General features: G+C 37.1%; 1 protein-coding gene across 2 annotated transcripts in view; it reads left to right on the forward strand.

Annotated features, from left to right (window-relative positions):
* Nucleotides 1-27453, forward strand: part of lmbr1 (limb development membrane protein 1) — a 38946-nt gene continuing 11493 nt past the window's right edge. For both annotated transcript variants that reach the window (XR_014605314.1, XM_084108113.1), the window contains exons 1-13: nucleotides 1-234; nucleotides 3930-4002; nucleotides 5916-5955; nucleotides 6321-6460; nucleotides 7145-7248; nucleotides 14683-14809; nucleotides 14916-14984; nucleotides 15870-15934; nucleotides 16029-16101; nucleotides 19919-20008; nucleotides 21940-22016; nucleotides 22146-22223; nucleotides 27282-27355. Coding sequence is in view for 1 of the 2 variants with exons in the window: in XM_084108113.1 (XP_083964239.1) it covers nucleotides 172-234; nucleotides 3930-4002; nucleotides 5916-5955; nucleotides 6321-6460; nucleotides 7145-7248; nucleotides 14683-14809; nucleotides 14916-14984; nucleotides 15870-15934; nucleotides 16029-16101; nucleotides 19919-20008; nucleotides 21940-22016; nucleotides 22146-22223; nucleotides 27282-27355 (1073 nt within the window). In the remaining variant the exon portion in view is untranslated. The remainder of the gene's footprint in view (nucleotides 235-3929; nucleotides 4003-5915; nucleotides 5956-6320; nucleotides 6461-7144; nucleotides 7249-14682; nucleotides 14810-14915; nucleotides 14985-15869; nucleotides 15935-16028; nucleotides 16102-19918; nucleotides 20009-21939; nucleotides 22017-22145; nucleotides 22224-27281; nucleotides 27356-27453) is intronic.

A 27453-nucleotide genomic window follows, 5' to 3' on the forward strand; every position in this document is an offset into this window, starting at 1 on the left:
GACTGTGTTTTGATCGTTTATTTGGCGCTGAGACGCGACTGGATCTCTGTCAGTCGGTCGAGCTCTTCTTCTCAGGGCGGTCTGATTATCCCATAGATGCGCTTTCTCTTACAGTGAATGGACACGCCACAAAAATGTGTTGCTAATGAATGTGTTTCTGCAATATGAAGAATGGAAGAAGACGATGTGACGATCAGAGAGCAGAATTTCCACAGCCAAGTGCGCGAGTACATCGTGAGTACAGAGAGACTGATGAAGAGTGACCGTGTTTGCCTAGCGTGTTGTTCTTTATCGCATTTAGTCTCCATTGCGTCTATTTCTTGAAATGAAAATATAAATGGGTGTACTCTAATTGAAACTTTTGATAGTTTCTCTGTTGAAAATATACTGAATGTGAGTGAGGTTCATTAGGCTAGTTTGCTAGCCTGTTAGCTTTTAGTTAGCTAACGTTACGTTATTGAGCTCATTGATCCCTTTCGGTGGCATTTTATTTATTAAAAAAAGCCAAAAGCTGTGGTTAAGTTATTCGTTGTAGTCTGTTATTGTGCATGATGCTCTGTGAATGCTATGTTTTTGTGACATGCATATTCCTGAATTTCTAGAATTAGAGTAGACGCACAGTTGAGCAAGTTAATCCTAACGGTTCTGCACTGACAGCTTGTTTACTGTTGTTGGTGTACACATATGCTAAGCTTTGCAGGTTTGCAGTATTTATTTTGGTGTCAGGATGTAATGTGTATCTCCTTCCACCGTAAGCAAACCTGTTCTCAAGATCTGCAAGTGATTAAATATCACAAATTCATTTGTCAATGCTAACTGGCATGTATGACTGAACACATTTTGCAGTCTAGTGTGATCCCAGCTGCGGTCTCTGGCTTACAACAAATAACTGTTGAAAAATGCAAAATATAATGATTTAGTAATCAACGTTGTTCTTGATCCACACTTTAAAACAAGGAAGCAAGTTAGGCTATTCTTTAGAAAGTGAAGCAATGCAATATGCGCAAGATTAGAAATTAAGTGTGATTCACTGTTGCAATTTTGACTCTTATTTTCATATTTGTCAGTACATTTCATTTACTGACCTTTAAATTTTACCACTAACTTTAGAGTGAAAATGTAGAAGTGAGATAGCTGTTATCAGCTGCATACAATAAGTTAGTCTAACAAATATCTGTTTTTCTGGCTCTTTTTTGATGCTGTGATGATAATGTCCTAGAAGTTTCTAAACTGTCCTGTTTCTAATCTTGACTGACATTCAAGCATGACGTTGCTAATAATTTTGATATATTATAATTGTGTGCCTTTACCACACAAAGAATCTTTATTTTCTAAAGCCAACCTTTATTTATTTAGGATTTAAAATGTAAAACAATATTGACATGTTTTTTTTTTAACTTTTGTGTGTACAGTTTACAGTTTTACATACGTTTATGTTTTTAATATGCATTCATTCAGTCAGTGTGATGAGTGTACTTTGTTTATTATTCAAGGATTTTGAGAGTGGTGATTGTGCTAAGATCTCAGCTTCAGAGTTTTTTTTTAAAAGCAGAATTTAAGAATAAAATCCCCCTTTCACACAAGAACGATAACTATAAAGATATTAGCGTCCACACCAGCGGATAATATCGTTCTATTTATTCTAAGCGCGTGCTTGTCTGACACTTTAAAATGCTCGTTACAGCTGGAGGGATTCTTGATTTTATCGTTCATCAGCTGGATAAAATCGTTCTGAAAGTGATTCCAACAATATCGTTTCTCTGTCCTGTTATCATTATAGCTGTGGTGTGAACATGCTTGTAATAGTCTTGGGAGGATCAGTTAGACATATCAGTAATGCTTTCCACCGTATGGCATGCCATTTTATATCTAGCAAAAGCGTTTATGACGTTTAGCAGTCACAGAGAGAGTACCTGTTGTTGAAAATGTAAAATATTCATGAGTTGTAAAAAAATTTTTTTTAAAGAAACTATCAAATATAATTACAAATATAAATGTACATTTAGTTTTGTTTTGTGGTGCAGACAGATTGTAGCATGTTGCTTTGCTGTTGCATGGATGTTCTGGGTGGATAATAATTTGTGGACTTAACCTTAGTAAGCATCACTATATGATAATTGTTTTAGATTGGCCTCTTTGGCTTGTATCTCAATAGACTGCCAATCGGTGTTTGACATTATGGTTTTAGGGTTTAAGATTGCCTCACTATGCGAAGGGTTGTCAAGCATATTATTTATGCTTTAATAGCAGTTATTTGTTAATCTAAAGCAACTTAATGTATGTTATTGCTGAGAAAATTCACCTGGAAGAAGTTTGACTGGAAGTTTAAAGTCGGCATGAAGTGTAAGTTGCGACAGTCTTTTCTTCCCTATCGTGACATTTATTATATTTTTGGTGGGCTCGTGACCTAATGGTTAGAGAATCAGACTGGTAACCCGAATGTTGCGGCTTCAATTCTCAATACCGGCAGGAAAATGTAGGTGGGGGAGTGAATGAAAACAGTGCTCTCTTTAAACCTTCAATAACAACTGAGGTGCCCTTGAGCAAGGCACCTAACCCTCAGTCGCTCCCTGGGCACCGCAGTGTGTGTGTGTGTGTGTGTGTGTGTGTGTGTGTGTTCACAGTTAGCAGTGTGTGTGTGGACACCACTCACTACTCTGCTCCTAATGTGTGTGTGTATAGTTGATTGTATGTAATGCAGATCTCTGTTAGGGATCTGTAGTTCTGTGAGGCTACAAGCAAGGTGTAATATGAGTAAAAATTCACGCTTGAGCAGCATGTTTACATATGCAGATCCATCAGTCCCTCCTAAAATACACCCAGTGTCCTGGACACTCTGCTGATTCTTGATTCTTCGTGCTGATATCACGTTAGCTACAGCTCTAAAGATTACAGATATAGGCTAGCATATTTTTGATGAATAAAACAGAGGTAATACTTTATCATTTAATTGGGCTCTTACTGCTTGGAAATTTTTTTTTTTTATACAGGCAAGACTTATACAGTATTGAATTATGTTGGGAATTAGAGCTGCACAATTCTGGATGAATTGAGGATCACGATTTATTTATTTTTTTGTTTAAAATAGAGATCATGATTTTCCCACGATTCTGTATTGACAACTAAACAAAATAACAATTAGGCTACCAGATGTTCTGACAACTTTGCTGCCGTCTATTTAAAGTATATAAAGTCTATTTAAGTATTTAATCTGAATTTTTTAAAAATCGGTTTGAATGAATGATTCAATGACTCAATCATAAAGACTTTGCTTGTTTCATTACTGGATGAATCAGTGTTTTTGAATGAATCTCTTGAATGAATGATTCAATCACAAATAAAAAATAAATAACAAATTAAACAATCTTTTACTTGTCACCACCTTCTGGTGTAATGATGTAATTGATACAATCTTATTTGAAGCATCAAGTTACTTTCAAAAGGTGATTTACTTTATTTTGATCGCTACTGTAAACACAACTAAAACTTTTATTCCACTACTGATAATTTGAATTATTGTAACAGAAATAACGAGACTGTGTGGTTGAAAAGACTGTTTGTGAAGCTGTTTCATATCTATACATGACAACTGCTCTCTCTGGCTCATTGGCAGCCCCGACACAGTCTTGGGTGTTCGCTATGATCGTACTTGTCAAAGATTTAGACATGGCTGAATCATTTAGGAATTAGATTGCGTGGGAGTTTGAATCGATATTGCAATCTTTTAATGATTGATTGTGCAGCTCTATTGGGAATCCATTCAGGACACAAAGCACACACAATCTGTCTTGGGTTACATTTTCTAGACCACTGAATTTCAGTTAGGTATTGCTACCTTTTAGTTAAACGGGTCTTGAATGTAAAGTTTACAATGTAAAAACCCATGCAGAACTTCAGTGTTTGGAAACTTATTCATCTCCTTTTTCTAGGTCTGCTTCCTCCTGTTTGCAGTACTATACATTGTGTCGTACTGCGTCATCTCCCGCTACAAGAGGAAAAGTGGTAAGTATATGACTCACTAGACTAATCCAATTGTTGTTACTGATCAAACTGTTGCACCTGTACACATGCAATTGTATTTATAATATCTACTATGAATAAATACAGCTTTTTACTTTTGAGATATTATATTATGTTATAGATAAGTTTTCCAGTCATATATTTGACTCTCACAGGTTGATGATGTCCTGTGAGTAGGGTTGGGTACGTTCACATTTTAACCGTTACCGGTTCCTGAAATTCGGTGCCGGTACCCAACGGCACCTTATTCCGGTAATTTAGGCATGTTTACCTCAATAACTGTAAAGAAACTAAGTCATTTGTAGAAGTGTTATTGACATTATGCCAGAGCTGCCTTGGTCATTTTAGTAATAATAAAAATATATATTTTCTCTGTTTTGCTTTCCACAAATTTTGTGTTTTGTGGATATTTTCTAGTAATCAAATGAAGATATAAAACATTAATTTAATTGATCTTTTATATGAACTTAACTTTTTTGTCAAACAACATGCGGCACAACTGAGCTTTATACTGTTAAAATTACAACACAGATGAAAAAGTGTGATTATTCCTTAAAAAAAATATTTTTTTTATAATAATTTATTATTATTAGTGTTAGTATTTAATAATAATAGTATTATTATTAAATTGAGATATCTAAATTCTTCTGTACAACAGTAATATATTATCAAGTTAAACCAAACTTTTATTTTGACGGGTTGTCGTGAAGACCTGTGGTGAAGTCACACGTGTTTCAGTGTGTGTGTGTGTGTGTGTGAGAGGTAAATGAAACCGCGTTCACACAGAGACATGCAGAACATGCAGGATTCGTATTTAAATAGTGTTACTCTCGCACCCAGATGTGATGTGAATGTGAATCGCTACTTGGTAGTACCGACGTAATTTGGTCGGTGCTATTAAAAGTACCCAACCCTACCTGTGAGTTCTTGAGATTTAGATCAAATTCCTAGATGACAAAATAACAGTTGATTGCTTGCTTGCACACTTTTAAGGGGTTTACTTTACACCTTCTATAACTCCATAATGCAACGCCTTACAGTTATGTTTTAATGTATGCACATTCCCAAGTATCATCCAACTCCATAACACAAGAAGTTGCCATCTCCAACCTTTCAATCCTGACACAGACAGTTATGAGTTCTTGAGAAGGTCACGTCCTCCCGTAGCATATGTAACGTTAGCTAACCCTTGTGGAAAGCGTCAATCACAGCAAAAACTAGGCTGTTCTTAAGCCTCGTGTCTTAATAAATGAACAGATGAGCTTAGATGCTGTTGTGAAGCATGACTGTAAAGCCAAATGACCCCAGGCCTCATGTAGAGGCCTTTCAAGGAGTCTGAATATAGAGTGGTGCAGGTATGATGTTAGACCCTGGAAAACTAATTATTTTGAGGGAACAGCGACGAATTAGACTTCCAGCTTCTGACATCATACCTGGACCACTCTATTTAGTGATGCTGTTCTATACTTTTTGTCCATCTCTCTCACCCTTTTCTTTCTTTCTTCTTTTGTTGCCATTTTTCAATCTGTTACTCTCCCCCTTGCTTTGATTCTTGACAGCCTCCATCTGGCTGATTAATTGTAAAGGTTTATTCACTTGTTTGTGATTTATGATTAACCAGTTTTCATGTAGCTTTCAGTTAAATGAAGAGAGATCATGCTTTAGACATCTTAAACCATCTGTCACGTCTCTGTGCCCTCTGTAGCTGGAGCTATTTGTGTCGCAAGTTCACAGTAAAGAACTTTACACTAGATCATAAAACAGCTGGCTGACATTTTTTTCATTGGTAAAGACTGTCAGAGCATCATAGCTCTAACGAACTAGAGGAACATAACCTTTTTCAAAAATAAAAACAGCAAAACCAATGACTTTGCATCTGTGGTTATGCCTCTCAGATGACCAGGAAGATGAAGATGCCATTGTCAACAGAATATCGTGAGTATTATAATAATAATAATAATAATAACAAGTGCCAATTTTTTTATGGTACACTAAAAGGATCCAGTTATATTAATATCAATAAAACTTTAGTTTAATAACATTTTTGTTATTAGATGTTCCACTGTACCTTGAGTTGTAGACACTTGTTTTCATCATGTAACACCATATTATTATTATGCCATGATCTTAAATGTGAAGTTAAAACTGATGTAAATGGTTAATTTAATTAATATAATAATGCATAAAATGTGCATGCTTTTTACTTATGTTCTTTCTTTCTTTCTTTCTTTCTTTCTTTCTTTCTTTCTTTCTTTCTTTCTTTCTTTCTTTCTTTCTTTCTTTCTTTCTTTCTTTCTCAGTATGTACCTGTGTACATTCACATTGGCAGTGTCTGGAGGGGCTGTCCTCCTCTTACCATTTTCTATAATCAGTTATGAGATCCTGCTGTCCCTTCCAAAAAACTACTATATACAATGGCTCAATGGATCACTCATTCATGGTCAGTATCATGCCTTTTTCACTGTATTTTTACGTCACTTTACAAGTATGCATACATAAGTTTATTTCCTTTTCGTCTGTCATGCATTAGGTGACTTTCACAGACTGTTGTGGAAATGAAATGCTACTTGTGTGCTGTTCTCCTTAAAACGCATCCCATTTTATTTGTCCTTGCATTTCGTAAAAAAAAAAAAAATCTGATTAAAGTTAAAAGGACTTGTGCACTGGAAAATATTTAGAGTATATCATTTTGTTGTGTTATCACATTGTTCTGAGTCCATACTTCTCCCATTTATAGTCATTTTATTACAGCTGAAGTATTTTTCTCTTTAGTTTCAGCCATGGCCACAAGGTGGTGTCATATGTCTGTTATTTGTGTGGATGATTTCTCTGTGCAGTTTTTGGGTTGTTTCACATGATGAAAACTTTTGGGGCTTTTGGAACTTTTGAAACTTGTACTTTTTTAATTTTCTTAATTGATTTTGAAAGGGGAAATCTGTGGGATGGATTTAAACATGGCAAAAAGTGTTAAACCGCACTAACTAAAAGCACAATCAAATTAGACATAATATTTACTGAACAAGGGATGCAGGGGATGTTTTCCAAATGCTGTTATTATATAAAATGATATTGATCAGGTTAGTTAGCTGAACTTAGTTGATTGAACAGATTTCTCTTTGTTCAGGCCTGTGGAACCTGGTGTCCCTCTTCTCAAATCTCTGTCTCTTTGTGCTGATGCCTTTTGCCTATTTCTTCCTGGAGTCTGAGGGCTTTGCTGGTTCGAAAAAGGTATGTGGTAATGTGTGTTTGTGTGTGTTCTCCAAGCTTGAGGCTTTGTGTTTATACAATGGCCAAGGACATGTAAGATTCTAAAGATATTTTTACACATTTGTACAAACCAGTACTCCCAGCACACCCAAGTTTGTGCACTTACTCACCCTCGCTTACCCAAACACACACACACACACGGTTTTATGTGTGACCATTTTAATTTCAGCCACTCCCCCACCCTAAAAAGATAAAAGTTCAAAAGCAGAGTGGTCTTATGTCTCCAGCTCATTCAACCTTATGTTATTAGTCACTCAAAGAAGGGCTGTCACCGGTGCTCATAGAGAACGTAAACCAGCAAACACACACCGTCACAATAGAGCGTGCAGATAAAAATGAAAGGGTGGGAGGGAATGCATCACGTTGCCCTCTGTCTTACTCTCATCACAGTTTGAAGTCGCTCCTGGTTTATGTCCCTTCTGGCAAAGCTACATAAAGATTAGTTGCTACTGTAGTTTATGAGGGCTGCACTCATTTGTACGGGAGCAAGGCGTACTGCTTCATTTTGTCTCGTTTGCACCATGACTGTTTCTGGCCATTGATCAACCAGAAACACAGGAGAAAGGGAAGCACTGCTTTATGTTGGCCTACACGTCTCGGAATGACCAGTGGAGAGCATGTATGTGCGCACATGTAGCAAAAAGAGAGGAAATGATCAGAAACTGCCGCTTGTATGAAAGCCCCCTGCTGATACAGGGAAGGGTTAAGTCGTCAACTGCAGAAGCCCATAAAATCAAGATTTCATGTTTTCTTTTTAAGTATAAAGTCAAATGGCCTGCTTGTGCCAGTCTCCATGTTAGATGGTTAAACAGGGACGTATATATGGCAAGTTACATTCAGTAACTGGAGGAAATGAAACTGGGTAGTTTGTTAAAAGCCTGTGTGAGCTGTAGCTGGTGCGTTTTATGGACCAGTGTTTGTATTAGTACTTCATCAAATGTAATAAACAAAACCAACAATATCTGTGGATAAGAAAAGTGTGTGTGACTGGACTGTTTTTCTTTCTATATCCACTTTCTGACTGCCAATTAAAAAAAATGTAAATGCTTTTTGAAGAAGTCTCTTCTGCTCACCAATGCTGCATTTATTTGATCAAAAATATAGTTAAAACAGTAATATTGTAAAATATTACAATTTAAAATAACGCGCTGTTGTTATAACTTAATGTCCCCCTGTGGTGAAAATCAAGTTTTTAATGTTGTTGATATGTGTATGTGGTGTTTTTACTATGCTTTAAGACAAACCATGTGTAAATTCATAAGTCAACACCATTGCTGAGTATTTTCTTTTTGAGCATAACAGACTTCTTTCAAAAACATTAAAAACTTAATTATTCAAACCTCGTATATATAAAATATTTGTCAAAAGCTTTATGCCCTGTACACAATTTACGATTTTGGACTGTCCCAGATGAAAGATGGCCAATCGTGGTGATTTCTGTGGTCGTGGATCCTTAATCGTGGTTCTACGTTGTACAGTGAGAGAGGTTCTTGCGACCAAAGATAGCCTGCGATAATTTTCTGACAGTGTCAGAAATTTAGCATGATCATCTTACAGTGGGCCTCATTTATCAATCTAATGTAGAAACAAGCGCAGATCTGAGCACAGAAATCATCTTACGACAGGGTTCACGTGAGCAAACAACACGGAGAAACAAAACCCGGCCAAGAGGAAGAAGTAATCTAATGAAAGAGAAATTGTTCTTACTCCAAAAACACCCATTAACCTTGTAACAGCAAACAATTACATTAATGTACAGTATATGGATATTAAATACCGGTAAGTAAAATGAAACATTTACAAACATTATAAACATGTAGCCTATTGTAGTTCCCTCCACAACAAATCCTGTAAATGTAACGGTATATAGAAAAGTACAAGGATGAAAAATAAGTAGCTTTAAAGTTATATATTAATTAGATAGTCATAGTGGTATTCATTATAAACAACATGCGTCAAGCCAAAATTAATTTATTTAAAGCGAAATTGAAAAGCATTGGGCTCACCTCTCTCATTGGGCAAGTATCCAAATGTTTCCATATTTGCCATGTAACATTTGGTTGCTAAACTGTTATTCATCATGTAGCTAAACAAGGCTTTGCAATCTAGAATCCACGTAAAACAGCATCCTTCGCAAAAATGTGTTTAGTTGGGCACTGGGCACACTGATTTTACAGCAGACCATTTAAACTAAGCAGTGTAACTTTTATGTTTGGTTGACAGCATTTTAGTTTTATGATGAACGGCTGAAATATCAAGTTAACGCTAGAATATGTTGTGTGTGCGTGTGAGGCGCCTGCGCGATCAGTTGGATTTAATAAAATAAAAAGATATAAAGAAACAAATACAATGTAGTCCTATTTATTTCATTCCTTTTACTTGATTTTACTCAGTTTTTCTCCGTTCAAACAAGTGCTGCTGGTGCGTGATGTGACGATGTGTGAATCCTCATGTTCTGCTGCTATTTGTGCATGTAAAGCTAAACCCCATTTGTGGAATTTTAAATGGGTCACAGACACCCATGTAATCTAATTTAATCTAATCTTAACAGTTAATGCTCGACTAATGAGCTTCAGTTGTCAGTAATCAAAATAATCTAAATGGTCAAAATGCTCTCGTAACATTTCTCCTCCAGATTTACTATGCTGCACGCAAGTTCACACTAACTCAAAAACCTGCGTACACGAGCTGAGACCTGACGTGAGATATGATCCTAGCCTCCGTTCACGTCCATAAATGCCAAGTTTTGTGTGAAAATGACCGTACGCCCAGTTTTCTGTCGTACATTCGTTTCGTAAATGAGGCCCAGTGTGTTTGCTGCTACGACTTGCGTCCACTGACTAGCCAATAAAAATGCAACATGAAATGGCATATTGATCAACATGACATGGCGCTAAAACTTAAAACCACTCTTTTCACCTCTTTTCCCTAGCCATGAACACATCCATATTCTCCTCATTCGCTTTCTCCTCTTTTTTTCAGCGCATATACCACAGCTACCACAATTGCCAAAGTGTGATTAATCTTGCTCAATTTGTTTACCACTAGTGCATGCTGTTGACATTTTATTCTTCTATCCTAACTTGCGTCGTAGCCTACGATTAAATAGGTCATCATCGTACAGTCTACATGCATGTCGTACCCTATTTTATTAGATCTATGTCGTACATTGTAATTTGTAATGATTTTTTAGGATTGCCGAAATCGCACAGTCTGTAGCAGGCATTATAAGGGTGCTTTGGATGGAAAGATGCATAGCCTAGGCCTGCAGTTCTGATCATGTACAACAGATGGCAGGATTATGATTTCAGTAAGCATGAACCGGATGCCTCAGTCAGTATCACATTAAAAAAAACCTATGAAGAGGTACTTATGGCCTCGTAACTCCCCACGATGCACCTGGGGATAGGACTAGTAAAATCTATTGGTTATTATCACTATCTAAAAGCACTCTAACTTAACTGACTCCTTAGGAATCACATGAATCTTTAACATAATGATCACGTTTGTGTGTGTGTGTGTGTGTGTGTGTGTGTCAGTCTCTTCCTTTGTAGTCTGTCCACAATAGGACTGATATTTATTTTTGAGATGTGATTCTCGCTCCCAGGCTTTGCTTGCTAAGGCCATGACACTGTGTATTTACTCTGCCTGCGCCCCATTCTATACCCGTTTCTATGACAACATATGAGTTTCTCTATTTTGACGGGAAAAGGCGCAACCCTGGATTGGATAATATCCTCCATAGTCAAACCTTAGAAAGCGTGAATGTTTGTATGTATTTCTTGTGAGGTTTACTTGAATGCAAATGAATGTGTGTTGACTGTTCACTACCATCAGCACTGTTTGTGCAATAGTTTGGCTCTGTTACACTAGATGCCTCGACGTGTATTTTAGTGTGGTTGAACAACACACTGAAAAATTATTGCCTGCTTCCCTTTTCTATTCATTTCTGATTTGTATCACTCTTAAACATTTTCTTGGCTTTTAACATCTTGCTGTTTGTGTTCTTGACAAACCCCAGATTAGTTCAGAAGCCGTTCTCAAAGGTCTTATTTGTTAGACACCTCATTCTAACAAGAAAAAGATGGTGACACTGTAGGAAGAGGGATAAAAAGAAAATAAAACACACCCACAAACTTCAAAAGTACTGAAGTGCCTTCCTCAAGTCATATATCCTGTTTTCTCGTCATTTTGACGGGCTTCTAATGTATTAGTCAGAATGGCACATCAATGGCCTGTGTGTGTGTTGATATACAGTGATTCATGTCCCCTGCGTGTTCTGCGCTCTGTTTTGTGTCTCTGACACTGCTCTTGGTGTAGCAGGCTTAAAGAGAAGGTAATGACTACTGTTCATGCTAAGCCTTTATTGATGAGAGTTAGTAGTTCATGGAGGGGAAATCGTAGTAGACAGGGAAAACACTTCCATGTTTGTGAACGTGCCTGTTGTTCTGTCTGTTTTGCCAGGTCAGATCTGTTTAAAGAATTTTTTCTTCTCTTTTTTTTCTTTGATCTCTCTCTGCCTTTCTTTTTGAGCTTGACATGCACTAAGCTTTGAGACCATGTGAAGTTGAGCATTTTTTTTGTTGTCCATTTATGCTTGTTACACAGACAGTCATTTTGGGATTGAAAGAGAGCGAGCAGTTTGTGACCCTGACGCTGACTGAGGGTGTGTAAGGTCAGGGAGAGCCCTCTTAGGTGACTCAGACCAACAAAACATGCATTAATGCAAACATTCGCTTTTCCATCTATTTATATCTCTCCCCTTGTGTCTCTCTCTCTCTCTCTCTCTCTCTCTCTCTCTCTCTTACACACACACACAAACACACACACACACACACTTCTTCGAAGTCAACCTGGTATTAGCAGCTGTCCGAATAGAGTATACTGCAGTGTGTGTGTATGTGAAAGAGTGAGATTGTGTGTGTGTGTGTAAGGACTAGATGCTGAATATTTTAGAGTTACTATATTAAGCAGTGCTCACATTTAGATGGGCAAGAGTAGAAGAGCTCAACCCTTCTCTGGCTTCTCTGCCACGTGTGTCTGTCTCCTTTTTAGATACCAGAATGGTAACGCTTCACTTTTAAAACTCTTTTCTTGCCTGTATTTGTTTTCTTGTTCTAAATACAAGTAACTTTAGAAAAATAGCCATGTGACATCACCAAATGCATATATTCTTCTCTTTTATTTTTTTATTTTTTTGTTGTTGCAGATTTTCAGTTATTTATTGACACTGATGTTTTTTTGTAACACATTCATTCACAGTTCAAATATAAAAGGTTCAAAATCCATTGAGGGGAGACTGATATGAGGCAGATGTTGTTCATCAGGAAGTCACTTGGAGGTGCTCTAGATTCTCTTAATATCAAGAAAAGCTGTTAACTACTGCACATACATAAAGTGCCTTAAGGACAGAGAATGAGACAGCCTTGTATTAAGGATGCAGGGAATGTAGACACTTGAAAAAGTATAGAAGGGCCAGTTGAGTTTAAGGTGAAGGGAAATAATCCTAATGGGTTCAGTCAGATGTAATTGAGGCCCAGTGTGCTGTAATTGCTGGATTAAATTTCTGCTTATTAATGTTGCTTGTAGGGCTGCACGATAATGGTTAAACTGATAAACATGATTATTTTGCTCAAATTATAATCGTGATTATTAATCACAATTCTCATTTGGAATATATATATCAGCCAAAAGGGGTAATAGCACGTGGACTTCATTTAAACAATTATGATGGCTTCATCCCATGGGAAATCAATACAAAAATAATGTAGGTTTCAATACATTATGAAAACTGGTAAACATGAAAATGTGAAATTCCTAATATTTATTTCAATAATTCCAAATGATGTGCATTTTTACTTTGTATTTGTAGCACAGAGGTTGCATGGACCACATTTATTCACCAACCATGATCGCAAATAATATGGTCAAGAACCATGTTTGAATTTATTACAGATCGTCACAGAGACTGTTCGCTCGCAGATTTAGTAGCAGCAAATTGCACGCTGCCTCATGAAGGAACACAAACTGGCTGTATGACACTTTCATTGGAACAGAATTTCACAGTGAACATCGCTTAACTCCAACATGCATGTTTGTCAGATCATCATTGCTTTTTTGCTGCACAGAGATACGCACAGATCTGTTGCCAGATTGAGAAGATAAAAGTAAAACACTGGGCAGAAAAGACCCATTTAGGGGATTTATTCTCTTGAAATCTGACAACCTCAAGCAGGAAAGATAGTGGAAGCTTATTACCAATGCAAATAATAAATAAGTAAAAAAAAAAAAAAAAAAACGTTTTAAGGACAAATAATCAGTGGGGCAAATATTGCGATGAACATTTTTAATTAATTGAGAGAAGCAGAAATTGTTATCATGATTAAAATATGATTGATCGTGCAGCCCTTTTTTCTTTCTTTTTTTAACCGTGATCCTTTTTAGAATTCTTTTATTCTTTTAAGTTCAAGAGAACAATTCTTTTTAATAGAAAATACAAATTCTTTACATTGATCAAGTCGCAAAAGTTATTATAAAAGTTTGCTTGACAATAAGGTCGCATTAATGCATTAATATTAACTAACAATAAACAATACATGTATTACAGTATTTATTAGTAAAAAAAAATCTACTGTTCATTGTTCGTTCATGATAGCTCAGGTCCATATTAACAGATGCAACTTTTGATTTTAATAATTTAGTAGTAAATGTTGAAATTAACATAAACTAAGATGAATAAATGCTTTAGAAGTATTTAATATTGTTAGTTCATGTTAACTGATGGAGTTAATGTTAACAAATGGAACCTTATTGTAAAGTGTTACCAATTTGTTTAAAAAAATCTTTCTGACCCCAAACTGTTGCACTGTAGTTTATGTGCGTGTTTTCTGCGTAGTGAAAGATCGGACTTGTCACAATCGTGCTATAACATCAATATCTAGGTTCTGTGGAAACAGAGCAAATCAGGAGTAGAGTTAAATGCCACACATCAGGAACTTACTGACCCAGAAAAAACTCCTCTAATAGTTTCCAGATGAGCCTCTGGAGTTAATCTCAGACAGTAGTAGCCACCTTTTTCATTTTAGCCGCAAACTCCGACCGGACATGTTAATAACAGTTCATATAAGTGTGCATGTCAGTGAATGAGAGGGAGGAAGGTCATTCGTTTCTTTGTGTGTGTTGTGACCTATTGTTGTGTGTGTGTGTGTGTGTGTTTGTGTTGGGAAGGGGGCTTGACATTGAGGCAGTGTTATAGGGAAGTCCCGGGGCTTCTACAGCCAAATTTCCAATTAGAGCCTCATTTACACCTGCTGATCCGTGTGTGTTTCTGAATCACTCTTGGCTACAGCCATAAGTAAACTTGAAATCATTAAAGAGGGTGTTTGTTGCTTTCAGGGCATAAAGGCTCGAGTGCTGGAGACATTTGTCATGCTCTTTCTGCTGGGTCTCCTCATCCTGGGCATTGTATGGGTGGCGTCCGCTCTCATCGACAATGATGCGGCCAGTATGGAATCGCTCTACGGTATCTCTTTTAACCCTCCTCCTGCTGCTGTGGATGCATGCATGTGATGTAATCAGATATGTATTGATCTGTGGTTTACTGTGCCTGTCTCATTCTCTCATTCTAGATTTATGGGAGTTTTATCTGCCGTACCTCTACTCCTGCATCTCTCTGATGGGTGGCCTATTGCTGCTTAGTAAGTTCACCGGAAACCATCGCTTCCGCATTTAGCCCTTATTGGCCACCGTAACTTCCAGTGCAGAGCAGTGTATAGACATTGTAAGGAAAATTAAGCACTGTCTGAACAGTGACAAGTCAGTGTTTGTAGATTGAATGTTGCACTTTTCTTCTAAAGTTTTAAATTTGAACGTTTTGAGTTTAGCCTAATATAACATAATTAGCTGTGACTGACAGTTATGACAAATATGACAGAAAGACTTTGTGCAATTTGCTATGGGAGAATACTATATAATACGCAGGCAGTTAATGTGATTGTGCATTAGGGCAGGGGAATATTTTGAATATTTATGATATGTTCATGATTTTGCTGCTGATATAAAATTTAAGCAACACTGTGAACGAGGCGATTGATTTTAAGCCATTCATGTGGCATTCAAAATGTTTTAGTAAGTATGTAGGTAAATGTTTTATTCCTATGTATTGTTATATTGATGTATACAATTAAATTTGTTAATTTAGTGAAAAACAGTGTGGAAAACATAACTAGAATTTTACTTTTTTTAATACTTTGAGCATGTTGAATCTTCTTGGCTGACGTGACTGTTTGGTTAAAATGGTTCCTCTCATTGAAATGATTTAAAATTATGTTTTGTTTTTTTTCAGAGCTAATATGTCAAAATGGCATAAAAGGCTGAAAATGATCAAGAAGATATATTTTTAGTTATATCGCCCACCCCTGCTGTGACTCAAAATGCCCTTTTCACTTGTTTCACCCACTGTAACAGTAGTTACATAAACTTGAACTCTTTAGTTCAAAGGTTGCATTCATACTCTTGCCTTAGAAAAGCATAAATGAGCATGTGTGTGTGGTTTTAAGCAGCTTCTTGTCTCATCTCATCAGTGTGTACTCCAGTGGGAATGTCACGCATGTTCACAGTGATGGGCCAGTTACTAGTCAAACCCACAGTAAGTACAGTTACTCTCTGTGTGTGTGTGTGTTTGTGTTTAAAGATCCACTCTGTCATTGTCCCTCACACACTCCCTCTCTTTCTCCGTGTAGATTTTAGAGGATCTGGATGAACAGATTTATTGTATACAGCTGCAGGAAGAGGCCCTGGAGCGTAGACTCAATGGTGAGCGTGTTTGTTTTTTGTATGATGAGGCAAATGCATTATATAATCTTGCACCTATTACAGGGGTAGATTCTCTGGAGTAACCTGGGGATAAATGCATTGCTAAAAACACAATGGTCATGTTTCATGGCTCAGCCTGGTCAACCAGCTACTGTCTGGTTGAGATTGAGCCACTATGCCACACCACCATGCCACCCAGATGACAGATCTGACATATTAATCCTTAAACATGTTGCACTTAAATTTTTGTTCAAAAGAAAGGATTAAATAAAATAAAATAAAATATATAGCTATCTCCCTTCATTGACCTGCTTCTGTTCTAATAGAATGATGTCCCTGACCGTTTAACTTCTCACTTCCTTTAACACCCTCCCATTCATCCTCTCTTATCTGAGAAATCATACCCATTGTACTCTGATTCAGAGGGCACGACCATTAGCCCACTCAAAGCAATTTTTCCATTTTGTGTGTACATGATGTTTATTACAACTAAACTTTTTCTGTATATTTTAAACTTAAAATATGTGATGTAGCACTGTATGTACTGCTATTTATTGTTGATTAGAACCACTAGTAAACAGGACTTGGTGGAGCAGCCACATTCATCAAACCAGGGACTCCAGTGATCTTGTTTAAATCAATCAAGTAACTGGTGAAACATCATAAAAGTAGAATTTAAAGTTTTCTCACACATTTGTCTTCTTTTAGCTGGCTTTTATTCCCCTACACCAGGGTTCAGGAACCTTTTTTGACCTAAGAGCCATTTTTTCATTTTTGTCTCTTGGCACAGCAAAGCCCCAGTTTCAATAAAATTATATGTTTCAGTCCAGTCACTTTTTTTTTATATAGCCTACTTTTACATTTTCGCTGCGGTTCTAAACATTTTTAAACTACTACAAACAAGCTACGTAGCTGCTTGAATCTGAGTGCACTTTGGCTGGTACAACTTGAAATGTGTTATTCTAAACTTTCTTTTCATTAGTTCATGATATACAATAAAGGAATTGTAATTGGCTGCTTTTTCTGCAGAAATCTCTATTGATGCATCAAATTTTTTATCGATCATTTATTGGTAAAGGGTGCCAGACCTGGTGAGCCACATGATTTTTGTCAAAGAGCCAGGTGTGCCTCGCGAACCATAGGTTCCCGACTGCTGCCCTACACAAACATCCACACAATGCAGGAAGTGTTTAGGCTTAAAGCCAAACTAGACTTTAGCTTCAACTCAAGCACGCAACAGAGTGTACAGATGCCAGTCGACATAGAACATGTGCTTTTTCTTTTGAATTCACGGAGGTAAGCTAGATCATCTTAACTGATAGGACCCAGTTGGCCAAATCCCATGGATGAATTTCAATAGCCTCTCATTTGGTTGTTTGGTTCTGTAGTGTTAGCACCAAAGGCAGATTTGCTTTGAACACCTGATAAAATAATTGTAATCGGTCTTAACGATATTCGCTTTTTTTTTGATTGTTGTTTGATGTGAACCGCAGTGGCAGTCACTGTGATCGGGTGACAAAAGGCCACTAGGGATGCGGAATGCAATTTTGGCAAAGCATAAGAACTCTGCGTTATAGGAAGATCTCGCTCAGGCGTTAAAGAGAGAACAAATTTACCTTATCAGGAATTTAAGGAATTTTCTTTCTTTTCTTCTTTTGCACCGTAAATAAAAACCTGAGGTGAGGTTGAGGGGAAGAGAGTTCAAGAGGAAACTGTCTACTTTGCTTTACTCTTTTATCTGTGTTCTATCTAATAACAATTACCCAACTGACTGTAACTTCATTTAGATACTACATGCCTGCACACGCTCTCTTGCAGGCCTTTGATATGGGCTAATTGATAAGCGTGTTAATTATTCAATTGATCCAGTGATCTGCATCTGATGTCAACTTTACTGTCCTTAAATTGAGGCCATTAATACAGATCACTCCATTTGGTGTCTGTGTTGTATTTTGAAGTATTATTTTGAATGCATTCATGTAGTTGTGTGTGTATATTGCTATGTGTGAATGTCATTCTATGGATGCATTAGTGCACTTGTGAGGGAATCTTGTGGCTTTGTGTTTGGGTGCATTTGTCTGAGTGTATGCTTTAATATTAGCCTTTCATATAATTGCAGGCATTTGTTTGTCCTCTGTCTTGGCTCTTGCTATGCTTTTCTCTGTTGCCCAGATGCGCAGTGGCAGGGTGACCTTGCATAAACTCTCCTCGGTACCGGATGGCTCTCTGCTTTTGCATAATTACCACTGACGTAATGCAGAACCGGCTGAAGTTTCTTTAGAAAACAATGACATCATCTCCTTTCCTTCTGCCAGCATCCCTCTACTGAGTTGCTGCTGACCAGCACCTTTATCACCTTAATTGAAGGGCTATAAGCAAGAATTTAGTCAAGTGTTTCCTAATCTTCTTTTTGGAAATGATTGACTAATGCTGATTTGAATAAACTATTGGAATTATTATTCCATAAAACACGTTTGACAAAAAAGACTAAAATGTTGTTCTTTCTCTCACTTTTTGCTCACCTCATGTTAGCCCTTTAGGGCAACTGTGAGCCATGTTTGGCAGAACAATCCAGTCCTTAGCAGCTAATAGTGACACTTCCCATTTCATTGTTCTCACAGTTTTGGTTGGAGGGTACAGATTTTCCCTAAAATTCACTGGTATAGACAAGTACACGATCAGGAACCCACCTGTCGTTTTTTTTTCTTTCTTTTAATAGAGTTCTTTATTAACCTGAACCTCTACCAGACAGGGCGTGGTACAATCATCATAATAATAATCACGTTTTGATCAAAGTGATTGACTTCTCAGCCCCATGTCGTTGAAAAGATGAAAGATTGTGTTTTTATTGCACGCCAGTAACGGTGTAACACTGAACTAATTGCTGCTGATCTGCCAGTGTGTGTCCCCCGAGGCTGTGCAAACCAATCCTTTGCTTTGAGGAGCAAACGAACCACTGAAACAGGAAAAAAAAAAGAAAGAAAAAAACACCAGAATGAAATGGATAAATGAGAGCTAAATGAGACAGAAGTCTGTGGTTTTCCTGGAGAACCCCTCTGGTTTGCCCTCTCACTCTCACCTCCTGACACACACACACAGTCAGTGTTTTGAAGAAACCTCAGTCCCCTCTTCCGTCAGAACCAGTTGCAGCATGTACACGTCTGGCCTAGACCCAAAGTATACCTCAGTTCTGATGCGAATACTGCATTTGCGTCCAGCTGGATGCATAGGCGGTTTGACACATGCGCACTAGAATCTTTGACCAGTGTCTGTGCTATTTCTCTCCAGAAGTTATGACCTATAAAAATGTCTATAAAAAAGTGACCTAAAAGTATCAAACGTGTTCCTTTCCATGAAATATAATGATTTAATGTAATTACTCACTTTTTTTAAAGCAGTAATTAACTTTTCAAAGCATTGTTTTCCAGCACTGTTAACCACATTTGAGATTTTCTTAAATGTTGCAGTTGTTGAAAGTGGCAGAATAGAAAATTTAATAGAAATGTTCTAATATACAATAATGCTGAACTGTGGTGACAAACCTCCTGCAGGTATTTCGCTCAGTCTCACTTCTTGGGCGTCCATATATTGAATTGTAGATATTGAATCTCCACTCCTTGAAAGCTGTTCTTTCTTGACAGACTTTCTGACAAATGGTGTGATATATTAATTATGTACTTGAGTAAGGGAAAAGATAACGTTCAAACCACTGATTTATGTTCACATCACTAATGTTTCCTTTGATCTTTTTTTACAGAAGCTATTAATAAGCCAAGGTAAACAGAATGAAAGTATCTTTCTGTCTTCTGTCACTCAGGTACGATGTCAAACTCTTATTTCCATGGAAACTCTCAGCACCATCTCTACAAAGAGCTGGACAACATTCGCAATCAGAGGAACAAACTCGGTGAGAGATGTTTTTAACAACGTTATATTAAACTAAATTGAACCATGATTATGAACTGTCAGTTTAAAATATGTGTTGGCTGCAATATCCACTCATAATAATGTTGAATTGCAAAGTGTGTGCATATTTGAATGTGAACAGTCATTTGGAGTGGGGCCAGATGGGGTATGGCTGTATCATTTTCGACGTCAGCTTGTGTTTTGGGGTATTATAAATGATTCCAGAGAGACAAGCAGTTGGAAGGAGAGGAGGCCACAAAGGCACTTAGGATATTGGAGTGTGATGCAAACTTTATTGTGGCTGTCTCTCCAAGTGCGGTCATTAATTTAGAGGCAGCATGGTGCATATGCAGGGAACCCAGCCAACCTCAGAGCCAGAGCAGAATCAGAGCGGGAGATGTTGAGAAGGAGAGAGTAGAGGACAGAGCGGCACAGGAGTGACAGACACTGAGATAGAGAGAAGATGTTCTAATCTAGACCCACTTCATGAGTGGAGCAGGAGAAGCCTTAATGTTTGAGGTTTTCCATCACTGTTCTGAACTATACCGAAACCTCTGAACTATAGACATGCTTATATGTAGCCATAATTCAGTAAACCCAGAAATAACTGGTAGCTGTTATCTCTACACACTAATGAATTGCAAAGCAATAGATTATCATAGAAGCTACAGTTAGTTCTTATACACTACCAATCAAAAGTTAGAGGTCAATATATGATAAATATTTTTTAAATGTTTTTGAAATAAGTTTTTGTTCATCAAGGCTGCATTTATTTGATCAATTTTTTTTAAAATGTCTTAACTGTCACTTTTGATAAATGCATCTTTTTTTCTTTTTTTTTATAATCCCAAACTTTCGAACAGTAGTGTATGTGACGGTATATGTGACCCTGGATCACATAACCAGTAATAAGTCACACGGGTATATTTGTGGCAAAAGCCAACAATATATTGTATGGGTCAAAATGATCGAATTTTCTTTTATGCCAAAAATCATTAGGATATTAAGTAAAGATCATGTTCCATGAAGATATTTTGTAAATTTCCTACCGTAAATATATATAAAACATTTATTTTTGTGAGTGAATGCAGCACAATCGCGAACATAAATTGACAACTTTAAAGGCTCAAATTTCCAGATTTTCAAATAGTTGTATCTCAGCCAAATCTCAATTTCAACAAATTGACCCATGTGACTGGTTTTGTGGTCCAGGGTCACATATGGCCACACGTTCATACAGATAGTATTCAAGACGCTACTGTAAGTTGCTGTGTGAACAGGACATTTCGAGACTCGCACCTGTAAGTTGGCAATTCCAAAAACTGACATTGTAAATGTAGCCTTTTATGTGTGACACTTGACAGTGTTTAATTAGTTAATGCCCTTGGTATCATGAACTAACCATGAACAATACTTTTATAGCGTTTATTAATCTATTAGATTAATGTTCATTTATAGACTACTGCATTTTAACATTTTTAAAGTTATTTTATGTATACATTTAGTTTAATGTAATATTAATAAATTAGTATTATGAATGTATTTTGAACAAATATGAATTAACTAAGAAAGGTAGTATATATTTATAGATTAACATTAACCTAGGTTCATAAATGTTGTAGCAAATTGCTAGTTTGTGATACTAATGCAGTAACTAACGTTAAGAAATTGAAACTTATTGTGTAGTGTTACACTTATGAATAGTGTCCTTATTGCTTTGTTAATTGAAAAATAATGTTTTAAAAATTCTCCTCCATTAAACACAGATTGTTTATATTACTCCGTATTTAATTTAAAAAAAAATGTCAGACACTGAGAGGCATGGACTCATTAAAGGAATTATAAGGTTAAATTAAAAGGTTAAACATACAGTATGTACAATCAGTCAGATATATGTGCACTAAAATCGTTTCTCTCATCCCTCCGTCCTAGAAAGGAGAAAGAAGGCCTCAGCCTGGGAAAAGAACCTCCTGTACCCCATAGTGATGCTGGTCCTTCTTGCTGGAACGGTATGTGTTTTAGACTTTGCAGGGTTGAACCACAAAGCATATGACTTGCAGTTTATTTTATGAGTGGGTTTTATGTTTCTTTCTGCTGTTTATAATGCTTATGCTTGTTTTAATCTGTACTGCTTGCAGGCGATTTCTGTTCTCCTGGTTGCTCTGAACATTGTGTACTTGCTCGTTGATGAGACGGCTATGCCAAAGGGTTCAACGGTAAGAAAAATGCATGTGAACAACCCAATACTCATCTTTTCTGGATTTTTCCTTCACTTGTTGCCGCCTCCTCTCACTATTGCTGTGTCCTGCTAAAATCATGCTTTGCGTTGACACAAACTGATTTCCTGATATGCTCAGGTGTGTGCTGTAGAAGAAAAGGCCGGTCTAGATGTGTATCATGTCGCTGCTGTTTGATGCTCTTTATCAGAGTTGTGCTCCCGTTCGCTCTGCTTGATGTCAATGCAAAGGCACTCACGCACTGTACCTGTGTGAAACTCTTCACACAGACCTCATTTGTTTTAACTGGGTGTTTTGAGTACTTGAACGAAGTCCTTTCAGCCAAACTGCTGCAATGAAACCATCATTTAACCTTTGAGCAGTTACGCACTGTGAGAAGACCGTGTCAGTTTTCTCTTTTGACAAGGTAATTACACAAGCTACGACTGGTTAAATTTGGGTCCAAGTCAGTTTACCACTCATTTGAGCTTGGACAGGTAAATTTAAAGGTGCCCTAGAATGGATTATTTTATTATTTTATAATGTTTCCTGGGGTGCCCTTATAATGTTAGTATGTTTTTTAGATCAAAATTTGTTATAATTTAGAAATAAAAGGCATATTTCCTAGCCTGATTTCATCCTTTGATCTGAACACTCTGTTTGAAGGGGCGTGTCTGCTGTGAGACTGCAGTGTTGTTGCCCACTGCTGTGATTGGCTGACATGCTTGCATATGAAATATCTGGCATTACATGTAGAGCTATCTGGAAAACTTTTACTATTACAGCTTTTATACGCAGTTTCTGCGAGAAACGACGTGAAGTTGAGCGTTTAGTCACTGGCTTGATTTACTGATGCATAAACAGTATGACTTTGAGAGAAAGATTATCTGTCTGAACTTGAACAATTACACATCAGAAATTCACATAACTCATGGTTCTCCAGAGGCTCGGATGAAGGAACTAAAAAAATACTTTTGTGTTCATTTGTACATCCAAACACTGAGCAACTGCCATGCTTCGTTCGCTCGTTTGCAAGCCATGATGTCTCTCGAGGAAAAAACAATATCGCGCTGGATCTAGATAACACAGTGTAAATTATCGTTAATAAAATCACTACTTACCGCTTGCGGGAATATAACGTTAGTTGAAATTGCCCCCTTCGTCAGTATGAGACGCTGAGAGAAGCCTGGCTGCTTGATATTGTTCCAGGTTAGAAAAACAGTCCGTGGTGAAATGGGCAGAGCAACTAACAACTTTGAATTAAACTGTAGCGGTATCCGATTATAGATAGATAGATACATAGATAGATAGATTATAGATAGATCTGCCATTTTCCCTATAATCCTCCTCCTGCTTGTTTTTTCTTCACTTGCAGAACTTCCGATGATTCGGCTGCGCAGTTCCGCCTGGCATTGAGCATGGGCTGGCATATGCAAATTTTTAGAGGCGTACATATTAATGATCCCGACTGTTGCGTCACAGTCGGTGTTATGTGGAGATTCGCCTGTTTTTCAGGGGTGTTTTTCAAAAATGAGATTTAAATAAGAAAGAGAAAACTATGGTGTTTGAGACTCACTGTATGTCATGTCCATGTACTAAACTCTTGTTATTTAACTATGCCAAGATAAATTCAATTTCACATTCTAGGGCACCTTTAATAGGTCCATGGGAACCATTACGTCATTTCCTGTTTTGTTTGTTTTTTAATTAACATTTTGTTCATTTTTTTTTTTTTCTCTCCCTCCATACAATGATGCTCTTATCTCACCTTACTTCACCACTCCCACCTGCTGTCCTTGCTTTGCACATTTTCCTTTTTCTTCCCACAACAAAGGAAAGGCAGATCCCTTTTCTGGCCACGGTTTGACAGTGTTGAGCTTCTCTATTAGAGTGCCCGCTTCACATTTTCTACTTATTTTATTAGTGTCGATATTTGCCTTGGCATGATGCTTGACTGAAAATCCCCCAAATTACACTTGTCACACAGTGTTCAGAGACGAAGGGCCCTCTTGACAGGCTGGTTTAATGGTTTATGCGTTTGATGAGCTGGACTGGTGCCATGCTTATGATCTCGTGTAACCACGACAACCCAGCAGTGGTGTCTCTACGTCTGTTTGATGGTTTTTACGTCGGGTTGGGATGTGGTGGGGCGTGGGCCTGCATTCCGCAACAATCTTAAGAGAGATTGATGCGAGTTAAGGTAACTAGGTTAACGCCGAGACCGTCAGATAAGGCAGGGTGTCGTAAATGTGGCTATGAGGTAAGGAGATCTAATGCAATGGCACTGCTTGCATTAAGCTGTCTGATGCACTGTTGCTAATGACTGCCATAAAAGTCTTATTGCTGTCACTCCCCATGGATTCAGAATTATTGTCGATGCTAAAAACAGCCTCATTAATGTCCGTTTCTCATCTGAACTCATATCTCACATGTCGTACGGAGCAGAAGGAGTGATGGAATGAAACAAGATGAGCGGGAAAGCAAGGGATATCATCATTTTCTTTTTGACCTCTGAACCTTTGGTAAGAGTCGACAGATGGCATTTAGCCCCTAACCTGTCAGTAAACGGCTTTCTAAAAAAGAGAGAATGTAAAAAAATCGAATCATGATTAGTTTTGTTTTTTTAGTTTTTTCTGTTATTATCCAACATCAGAGGTAGCTGAGGCACATCAAAACATGTAGTGTAGTAAGAACACACCTGAAGGAAGGCAAACACACAGTTATCCTTAAACTCACTCAATCACAGGTGTTAAGCAGCGCCAACACACACCTTACACAGCTCTGAGCATAAAAGGAGATTTCAGATGCCTGTCCAGTTCAATAATGTCATTCTGTTTATGGTTAGAAGTTAAATGACAGTTAAGGATGGATGTGGAGTGAAACTGTGTGTGTATACATATGTCATATACATATGTACACACACACAGTTTCACTCCACATCCATCCTGCATAACATTACATTAACTTACATTAACCTAGATTAATAAATGCTGTTAAAAATGTTCTAAAAATAACTAATATTAACAAAATTAAACTAATTGTAAAGTGTAACGCTTTACAATAAGTTTAATTATACATTCATACATGCATGCATACATATTAGATTCATACTACATATTAGAGCTGCACGAGTCTGGATAAATTGGGAATTACGATTTTTTTTTTGTTTAAAATAGAGATCATGATTCTGAATGGACAACTAAAAACATTTACTAGTGGTTCTGACAAAATGTTTATTGCTGCAGTCTATTTAAAAAATTGGTTTGAATGAATGATTCAATAGCTCAATCATAAAGACTTCACTTGTTTCATTACTGGATGAATCAGTGTTTTTGAATGAATCTCTTGAATGAATGATACAATAAATTAATTTTTAACAGTCACATGTCACCAACTACTGGTGTAACGATGTAATTGATACAATTTGAAGTGCCAATTTACTTTCAAAAGGTGATTTACTTTATTTTGATCACTACCGTAGACATCAGTGTTTATATCCCAACTATAGACTTTTATCCCAGTACTTCTGTGATTTTTATTTATTGAACCAGGAAGGTCCCATTTGAGATACAATATCTCTTCTACCAGGGAGACCTAGTGTGGTTGAAAAGACTGTTTGCGAAGCTGTTTCATACCTATACATGACAACTGCTCTCTCTGGCTCAGTGGCAGCCCCGACACGGATTTGAATGTTCGCTGTGATCGTACTTGTCAAAGATTTAATAGACATGGCTGAATCTTTGTCATTTAGGAATAAGATTGTGTGGGTATTTGAATCGAGATTGCGATCTTTTAATGATTAATTGTGTTGCTCTACTACATGCTATAAAAATATACACTCACACAATATTATAATTCTAATTCTTAGCTCTCATAGTTCCTCTGAAACACTCTCAGTGGTGTTTATGCTATTATTGAGCAAGTGAGAATGGGTTATGGTTTTCTGTTTGATCACATTACCTATTTTGGTCTCATTTCACATCAACTACAAACTAACTTTCTTGGATGATTCAGTAATATAAAGTGAGCGTTTGATCATATTTTACAAGTCAGTGTTTAGTTAAGCTTTTCTGTTTTTTTAATCACATGTAAACTTTCTTCAGTCCTGACATCAGTATCAACAAAGCAAGACTGACATTATAAATTCTGGTTCAGATTTTATCTAATCCAGTTAAAAAGATCATCATAAATATTTGTATATGCTCTGTTGATTTTGAATTGGTCTTCTGTCAAGTGCACATCATTAGAATGAGACTGATGATTGATTTTTATTTTATTTTATTTATTTATTTTACTTGTCAAGCCCAGACTAAGATTGTTTTACATTGATGAATTATGCCAAATAAATGTTGGCTTTTATTATAATAATTCTAATCCAAACCTTTAGATCACATCAATGACTTCAAAAGATATTAAAGGCCTGAGATTGAAAAACTTTGTTTGCCAACGCATTTGTTTTGGTTTCTTTTTTCCACATTTTTCTCCTAATTTTTGGCAGCCATTCATTCAATGCAGCCTCTTACTGTAAGAGCACCACTGCTTTTTCATTCTTTTCTCTTTTTTTTTTTGTTTGAACACCTGCTCGCATATTATGCGTGTGTGAGCAGCGGTGAATTTAAAAAGATTTCTTTCATCTGCTTCCATTCATTTCTTCGCCAATTTCACTCTGTCTGTCCTCATTGGTGAGAGGGGAAACTTCGCTAATCTGAGCTTTATACGTTTTATTTCTTCATAATAGCGTTCACTCAGAACAGCTCCAAATATTTGTGCCGCTTTTTTCTGCCCACACCGCCTGAAGCACTGAGGTGTCAACACTGTAGTCTTATTTAGATTAACAGCTTCAGTTGTAACAGGAGCCTTCGCGTTGGGCATGTCGCTAAAACACGTCCACTACATGCAGTTTCTCCATGTAAGAGCATTGCCTCAGTCCAGAACCTAAACCGGCACTTATGAGAGTCATACAAAAAAATTATCATGTTCCGAAACCAAATTTTATATGGGGAAATTAAGTTTATGAAAATAACCTTTGGCAGTAACTTTCACTCTTTCTTTTGGCAGGAGAGAGATATTGGCAATGCCTCTTTATCCACGTTTGGAGTTGCCCAGGCAGTTATTGAAATTATTCTCATGTTGTATCCTTTGCTGTGTGTGATTTCTCAAATTATGCATGAGCTGTAGTCTAGTGTTTGATCACAGATTGTGTGTGTTTAGTGAGGGGACTCAAGTTGTT

Source organism: Abramis brama, assembly GCF_963993115.1.
Source record: "Abramis brama genome assembly, chromosome: 3".
Taxonomy (NCBI): Eukaryota; Metazoa; Chordata; class Actinopteri; order Cypriniformes; family Leuciscidae; genus Abramis; species Abramis brama.